The 9021-nt window shown below is 32.8% G+C and overlaps 1 protein-coding gene across 1 annotated transcript; it reads right to left on the reverse strand.

The window, feature by feature from the left end:
- Nucleotides 1-4966: 4966 nt before the first annotated feature.
- LOC110790529 (BRI1 kinase inhibitor 1) lies at nucleotides 4967-6319 on the reverse strand. The gene has a single exon (XM_021995312.2). It carries the CDS (start codon nucleotides 6161-6163, stop codon nucleotides 5159-5161), a length of 1005 nt encoding a protein of 334 aa, XP_021851004.1. The 5' UTR covers nucleotides 6164-6319; the 3' UTR covers nucleotides 4967-5158.
- Nucleotides 6320-9021: the final 2702 nt, after the last annotated feature.

Raw genomic sequence — 9021 nt, forward strand, 5'->3', positions numbered from 1 at the left:
AGTTTAAAGCCCGTACTTGAACTTAAGTGCTGCCAATTTTTCGAAATGAGCCCGCACTTGTGAAAATGTTTTTTTTGTGGGTTTTCAAGTGCTGCCAAATTATAAAATGAGCCGCACTTGAAGGGAAGGACATGACAATTTTTCTTCTAGTGGTACAAAGCAGTTCAGAAATTTTTTGAGATTGGAAGCATGCTAAAGCAGGTGAACAACACTGATGTCACTCTCATTCCTAAAGTACTTAATGCTTCTAGTATTAAGGATTACAGGCTAATTGCATGTTGTTCAGTTGTTTACAAAATTATCTCCAAAATTTTCACAGACATAATGCATTTAGTCATTGGTGAAGTTGTGAACTCTGCTCAAACTGGTTTTATACCTGGGAGAAATATTTCAGACAATATTTTGTTAGCCTCTGAGCTAATAAAATGCTATTCTAGGAAGCATGTTTCACCTAGATGCATGATTAAAGTTGATCTAAAGAAGGCATATGACTCAATTGAATGGCCTTTCCTGCAGAGTATGATGTATGAGTTGGGTTTCCCTGATAAATTTGTTAGGTGGATAATGCAATGCCTTGTTACTGTATCATATTCCATTTTGGTTAATGAATTTCCTTCTTCCCCTATCCAAGCTAAAAAAAGGCCTCAGGCAGGGGGATCCTATGTCCCCTTTTCTTTTTGCTATAGGTATGGAATACCTGTCAAGGTGTCTCTCTAACCTTGGTCCTGATTTTAAATACCACCCAAAATGCAAAAGGCTTGGGATCACCCACATGGTGTTTGCAGATGATCTGTTAATGTTTTCAAGAGTTGACACTCGCTATGTTAAGGTTATGTTTCATGCTTTCACTAAGTTTTCAGCAGCTTCTGGTTTGGAGGCCAACCTACAGAAAAGTGAAGTGTACATTGCAGGTGTTCCTGATTCATTTGCTAAGATGCTTTCTGCTGAATTTGGTATTTTGAGAGGTTCCTTCCCTTTCAAATATCTGGGAGTACCTTTGACCAGAAGGAAGTTAAACTACTCTGACTGTAAACCTTTAAATTAGAAGATTGTAGCAAGAATTAAAAGCTGGTCAGCTAAAATCCTATCATATGCAGGCAGGCTCCAACTCATCAAGTCTGTTCTGTGCGGTATTCAGCTGTACTAGTGTCAAATCTTTGTCATGCCAAAAAAGGTGATTAAGGAGATTCAAAGATTGTGTAGGTGTTTCCTCTAGTCAGGTGCTGACAGTGGGTCTAGGAAATCTCCTATCTCAGGGAACATGTTTGTCTTCCTAAAAGCTGGGGTGGCTGGAACTTAAAGGATTTTATCATTTGGAATAAAGCTGATGATCTCAAGCATTGTTGGGCTTTGGCTATGAAACAAGATAGAATGTGGGTAAAATGGATGCATGAGGTATTATATAAAAACAATGACTTCTGGTCCATGGCTGTTCCTAATGGGCTAACATGGTCTATGAGGAAGATATGGCACCAGAGAGAGATACTTTCCCAAGCAGGAGGTATTCACAATTTTGTTCATGGTAGCAAATTCAGAATGTGCAGAGCTTATAAGTTCCTTAAACCTAAGCTACTACAGTAAGATGGAAAAGAATCATCTGCAATAGTCGAGCTAGCCCTAAAAGTACTTTTATTGTGTGGCTTGCTGTTCAAAACAGGCTAGCCACAAAGGATATATTGTTGAGTTGGAACTTGAACATAGATAGAACTTGTGTCCTGTGTCAGAAGCATCCAGAAAATGTGGCTCACCTCTTCTTTGAGTGTGAGTATTCTGCTGAAATTTAGGATAAGGTGATGCACACTTGTGGTGTTCACAGGGCTACTCAGAACTGGTCTGAGATCATTAAGTGGGTTGCTAAAAAGAGTAGAAGCACCAAGATAGTTGATGTCTATAGAAGTATTTTGTTCATTGAATCAGTGTATGCAATTTGGATTCAAAGAAACTCCAAAATATTTAGTAACAAGCTAGATTCTTGTAGTACTGTGGTTAATAGAATCTTGTTTAGAGCTTCTTGTAGGCAAGATAGTTGATTTTTGGGTGTAAAGCTTAGGGGTTGTCCTATGTTGTTTCCTAGTGCTTTGTGGTTTGGTTGTATCGTTATCTTTGGTTAATAACATCTGTTTTTGCCAAAAAAAATATATAATAATTCTTTTGCACGTAAATGTGCGGCGTCTCACAGTCTAGCTTCTCTAGGTGTCCTAGGTTAGCGAACTTTGAAAGAAACATCTTAGTCCTGAAAGTACACAACTAAAAAGTCTTACTAATACGTTCCAAAACAAAGTAAGTTCGTGGAGCCATACAATTTCAACGCACAAATACATGCTTAATCATGAATCGTGATGCAATTAATCACATAAAACAGCATAAAACATTATCAAACTTAAATACATAGTATACAATTACTACTTAACACTTAGTACTTAATTAAATGCACACTGAATATTAAATGCATACTTAGCCTAAATATGCCCTTCTTAATCTACCCTTTCTCACTTAGGAATAAATAAATTTCGAAATTAATTAAAAAAATAACTTCAAATATAAGCGATATTATCAAAATTAAAATCGAAAATAAAATAATTAATCGAATAATTTAATTAATTGATTCGATTATTTTCCGAAAATAAATAAATAAATTAATTAAATAGATACTTTGGAAATATATATTTATTTATTTTTTTGAAAAATTCAGAAAATCCGAAAATGGATATTCTTTTTTTACTTTTTTATCTTTTATTTAAAAAAAAAATTAATTCGAATTTGTTCGAATTTAATAAATTCGAAAAATATTATAATAAAATCAATAAATTTTCAAATAACTTTAAATAGTTGGTATTTGGCTTTTCAAAATATTGACTACTCAAAAATAACGTTTTGACTTTAGGAAAACAATTTTCGAAAATCCTAAAGTTCCGCAAATTTTACTCAAATAGTATGAATTACTATCAAGTAGTTTTTAAAATCGTAGTTTAAGGATTTTCCACTTTGCACTATTGATTAATGCAATGCAGCTCTCAAACTAGAGCTCTGATACCACTTTGTAACACCCTGATAATTCCTTTTATTTATAATTACCTTTTTCGGACTAATATAAAAGAATTTCCAAGATATTACCGCCACCATGATAACGGCTAAGGCTATTTACCAAAATTACGCAGCGGAAATAACTAACATTAAAACATATTAAATAGTTAATAATCATCTAACAAACTGGAACCATTAAGGCCCAATACCAAAGCATTAAATAATTTAAAACTCATTAACTATAGTTTAAGTAATTATAGTAGTCATGACTAAAAATCAAGATAGAGTTTATAAATACGAAAGAATAAAAAGTCTCTCAACACAATTTCCCTGATAACTTCTCCCGCAAGCTAGTCATCTATACGAACTTGCTTATTGAAAACTACTCCCCAACAACGCAAGTGCAATGATGGATCAGCATAGGGTCATTAAGGCGAAGGCCATGACCGAAAGACATGAAGCATGAAATCAGCAAAAGCTGAGTACGAACAAGCTAAAATGAAATCCTAGTCTAACATGCTTCACTCATGGAGACAGACTCGATATAATAATCCACATGCAAAAGCCATTTAATAAACAATTAATCATGGAGACAGACTCGATATTTTACACGACTTTTAACTCACAGATTAATAAGAATTAGCTTCGAACGGGTAAAATATAATAACAAAACAACTGAGGGAAATTGAGGGTGTTGGGAGCCCACCAAGCACCCAATAATTAAGGTCGGGCTTTCTACCGACAGTCGGACCATAACGACGGAATTCCTGCGCATTACAAGCGATAACAAAAAGAATGAAACAACGTCTTGTATCATTCAAGGAGTACGAGTTTTTCCGACGCGACTCCCCCCATTGTTGATGCTCAATGTATATACGTTTCAAGAGTTTTGAAGCTCATTCGGATTACACGTTACGTTAATTAGTATGTTATGTTTAAAGAGACTCACAACTCTACACAAGATATAACATGAAAACAATTAAACAATGACACTTCATTTTAATCCTTTAGGACTTATGATCAAACATAGGCTTTAATGGGCCTCTTTATTACTTGGGCCTCCAGTTTAGACTTTTCTTAACATATTCAATTCTTGTATTTGGCTATACCACTTTTCGAAATATATAAAACTTGGCATAAAAGGTGCCACATATGGTGTTGCGATTGATCTAAGGTTGACAAGTCTTTTTAGCCGCAACAATACCATGTTCAATATGTAAGCTAATTAGGATAGCGAGCCATCCTTCAATTTTTTTTGGTGTAACAATATATATAGTGTATATATCGGGCCACTAAAAACAGTGATGCATGTAGACAAAATTAGACACCAGGTCTCGATACAATAATTAACTTCACTTCATATGCAATAATATTCTTCCTACCAATGATGTCTTGGCCTAGTGGTTAAGACTGAGGGCCTGTGTACAATATGTCTCAGGTTCGAATCCCCCCGTCCCCATTTGTAATTTATATTGCCCTTGTGGCTCATTTACAACAAAAAAATAATATTCTTCCTAGATTTAATCATTTTTAATTATGTTATTTAAACTCGATACTAAAACAAAACCTTACCATGTTTATCAAGTAAATTAAGCTACTTCTTCCGTCCCTTAATACTCGACCCGGTTTGACCGGCATAGAGTTTAAGAGACTTGAATTGACTTATTAATTTAATAGATAGTGGGGTATTATTTTAATGTAGTTAGTGGGAAATGTGTAAAGGGTAGAGTATGGGTTGAATTTTTTATTATTTTTTGTATGGAATATGGGGTAGATGGCCAGTAGTTGTTACTGTCCAACCTCTGTATTTTTTTTGTGAAACAATAGAAAGACAAACGAAAGGAAATGATGTAGAGAGAATTCGACCCTAGGTCTCTAATATAACCGCCTACCCGGAAACACCTACTGAATACTGACCTACAGACATTTATCTTCACTTCCATTCAGATATAATAGATTAATAGTCTTGTTCCATAGATTTATAAATGAGAAAAGAGGACAAAAATAATTTCACCAAAAAAGAAAAAAAATCCTTCCTCCATCCCCCTTTACATTCATGAGAATTAAAATACGTACAATAGAAGGGGAAAAAAAGAAGATGAAAAAATTGATTTATATTGAGATAGAAAAAAATCTAATTAACAGGAATTGATGATGATATTTCATGTGATTTATTCTCTTGAGTTGAAATAGAATTTTTGCAATGAGCAATAGCAGCTTGAATAGCAGCCTGCAAGTCTTCCATGGTACTCTCACTTACAGGTGATGGGACTCCTGCAGTAGCCAAAAGAAGACCGCTGTTTGTAGGTGAAGTTCTCATGGATGCAGGAGCTGAAAACTCTCCTCGTCTTCCTCTTATTATCTCTCGATTATCTCGAGGAGTGACCGTCCCTGAGAATGAGTACGATTGCCTTCGACCTCGTACATTATCTCTTCGCCCACCACTTTTTGGAGATAAAAGTGGCTTCACCATATTTATGTACCTTTTAAGGAATTGAGTCACATCAAACTTAACCTTGTTTCGCTTGCTGCAGTTTTCTATGACTTGAGACTTCTCTGTACCTTCTGACGGTTTTTTCCATTTGGATAATCCAAAGAGAGAAAACGATTTTGATTTATTATTGCTGCTTCTTTCCTTTTTGATGCATTTGTGGTGACTACTGAAATCGATATTACATTTAATTTCGTTGTCATCTTTGTCGAATGAGATGCAGTGGTCGTCTTCAGTACAGCTACAACTGCTGCTGCTGTTTTCTATAGTACTACTTGTTAGCGGCTTTTCTTCCTGTAACACATCTTGAATCGGACCCGAAAAGCTATCCAATGAATGAATCGAGGGGCGAGCAGAGGAAGCGTGGAGGTGGGATAGGAAGTGAAGAGGAAGTAAATGACCATGGAAAAAGATTTCATCTGCAGGAGATAAATCAATAGCTAATGGACCTTGCTGCTGCTGCTTAGTTTTTTCTGTTACAGAAGGCGACAACGATGCTTTCGTGGTGGTTTTCACTGAGGAATCCAATGAGATTGTAAATGAGAATTCATGTGATGGTGAAGACGACGCTGAAAGCACCGGTGGCGAATTCACTGCTGCACCTGTTACTATGCGATTTTCGTGTTGATGTGTATCAGTATTATCCATGGAATGGATTTTAAGGTACTAGTAGTACCAGTAGTAAGAATGGATGATGACAGGGAGTTGGAGAGAGTTAAAGCTACAGAGTTAAGAAATAAATTTGTTTAGGAGAAATGAAATGTCTTTTTAAGAACACTCAACAATACAGAAAAAAGGACTACATAAATACCAAGTAATAATAATAAGAATACAAAATATAAGGACTGATAGTATTGTATTATATTCATATTCACATACAGAAATTTGACGTAGTGCGTTTGTGGGGTGTCATCTGATTAGCTGTATATGTATACGTTAAAAGAGTAGCGGGTCCTGTTAAATAAGGATTTGGTCGTATCAAGGGAGAGTCCACTTAACAAATTTCAAGAAGGTTCTATCTTAAAACTATGATAAGCGAAGTAGTTCATCTTTTATCAATGAGGGGCACTGACATGTGTTGTTTGGTGAAGCATGCTTCAACATTCCCCCTCACATGTGAAGTATTTTTTTTTTTTATTTGGCCTAGTGTATTAACGGTTCAAGGTCGTGGGTTTGGCTCTAATTCCATGATAAATGCGTGTCTAGGCTTACCCGTCATCAAGAGAGAGAGAATCCACTTAACAAATCCAAATGAGGTTCTACCTTAAAACCATATGGCAATAAGGAGAGTAGCCCCTTAATCTTATTAAGTGATTAACTCTCTTATCTTTTATCAAGGTCAATTGTAATTCTTAAGAGATACTCCCTCCGTATATATAAAAAGATTGGTGCACTTTGATCGACACGGGATTTAATGAGTACGCATTCTTTAATATTTTATAGGAGCGGCTGAGAATATCTCTAATTTATGGGTTAGTTAACTATTTTACCAAAATGGCGATCGTAAAATTGGGCTCGGTGACATCAACTAAAGCACACACAACCTTGATATGTAACTTGGGTCAAGTGATAATTGACAGAATAAATGACTACGATATTGACATTATACAACGGTCAAAAATTTATTAACTTGACCCGAGTCGTATATGTGACACAAGGTCAAGTTAATTAAAATGGGATGTGGAGCCACATTTTTGCACAACTTGCATGGAGCCTAGGCAATTGTTGGTTTTTGTTGGCATACGGAGTATTAATATTGACTAATACCCCCTCCGTATTTATTTAAGGCATACACTTGCCTTTTTCGGTCGTATTTATTTAAGAGATACACTTGTCATATTTAATACTCCCTCCGTATTTATTTAAGAGATACACTTGGCCGTGCACGGGTATTAAGAAGAAGAATTTAATGAAATAAAGTAATAAAACAAGTGGGGTTAAATAGATATTTTAATAAGAAAAACAAGTGGGACCATGTCATTTTAGGGAGTGGAGGGTGGGGGTGGGGTGTAAATATATTATTTAATTAGATGGTGGGGTTGATAAGTTATTAAAAATGACAAGTGTATCTCTTAAATAAATACGGCCGGAAAAGGCAAGTGTATCCCTTAAATAAATACAGAGGGAGTAACTTATCAACCATACCATCTAATTAAATAATCTATCTAATATATCCTATGTCCCATCACCCTATTAATGGTGCGTTCTGTTCAACTTAATTGATCTGAACTTATCTGAACTTATTAGAACTTATCTGAACTTATCTAAACTCATTGAAATTTATTGGAACTTCTTGAAACTTATAAATAATAAGTAATAAGTAATAAGTAATAAGTAATAAATAATAAATAATAAATAATAAATAATAAATAATAAATAATAAATAATAAATAATAAATAATAAATAATAAATAATAAATAATAAATAATAAATAATAAATAATAAATAATAAATAATAAATAATAAATAATAAATAATAAATAATAAATAATAAATAATAAATAATAAATAATAAATAATAAATAATAAATAATAAATAATAAATAATAAATAATAAATAATAAATAATAAATAATAAATAATAAATAATAAATAATAAATAATAAATAATAAATAATAAATAATAAATAATAAATAATAATAATAAATAATAAATAATAAATAATAAATAATAAATAATAAATAATAAATAATAAATAATAAATAATAAATAATAAATAATAAATAATAAATAATAAATAATAAATAATAAATAATAATAATAAATAATAAATAATAAATAATAAATAATAAATAATAAATAATAAATAATAAATAATAAATAATAAATAATAAATAATAAATAATAAATAATAAATAATATTATTATTAGTATTGGAACTTATTGGAACTTATCCGAACTTATTTGAACTTATTGGAACTTTTTGAAACTTATCTGAACTTATCTGAACTTATTGGACCTGAAACTTATTTTTTTTAAGGTGAACAGAACGCGCCTTAAACAAATAATTTCAGAACTACACCCCACCCCCACCCTCTAAAATGACATGGTCCCCAATTGTTTTACTTATTAAAATATCTACTCAACCACACTTGTTTTATTACTTTATTTCATTCAATTCGTCTTCTTAATATCTGTGCCCGATCAAGTGTATCTCTTAAATAAATACAGAGGGAGTATCATTTTGTATTGTTGCATGCAATGCAATTTTATTTTATTTTGGGCTATGTGGTGCTGCCATGCATGCAATGCATATTATTTTTTGTAGAAAATTTTGCATGATATATAATGTTACTTCATTGTGCTACATATGTATGTTCAAGGTTATACGTTACATATTTATTTATTTTTTATTATTTTTTTTGGTAGGCAAATAAAGCTTATATTGATTACACAAAAACAGTATTACAACCTACCTAGCAGCCCAACAGCTGAAGACAACAAAGAAGGCCAAGAACACTTAGCCAAAAAACCAAACTAAGCTAACAAGCCTAGAGACAACAA

This window comes from Spinacia oleracea, chromosome 4, assembly GCF_020520425.1.
Source record: "Spinacia oleracea cultivar Varoflay chromosome 4, BTI_SOV_V1, whole genome shotgun sequence".
Taxonomy (NCBI): Eukaryota; Viridiplantae; Streptophyta; class Magnoliopsida; order Caryophyllales; family Amaranthaceae; genus Spinacia; species Spinacia oleracea.

Excerpts from the sequence above, each read along its gene's own strand:
- LOC110790529 (XM_021995312.2), bottom strand. The coding sequence starts at position 6,163 with ATGGATAATACTGATACACATCAACACGAAAATCGCATAGTAACAGGT.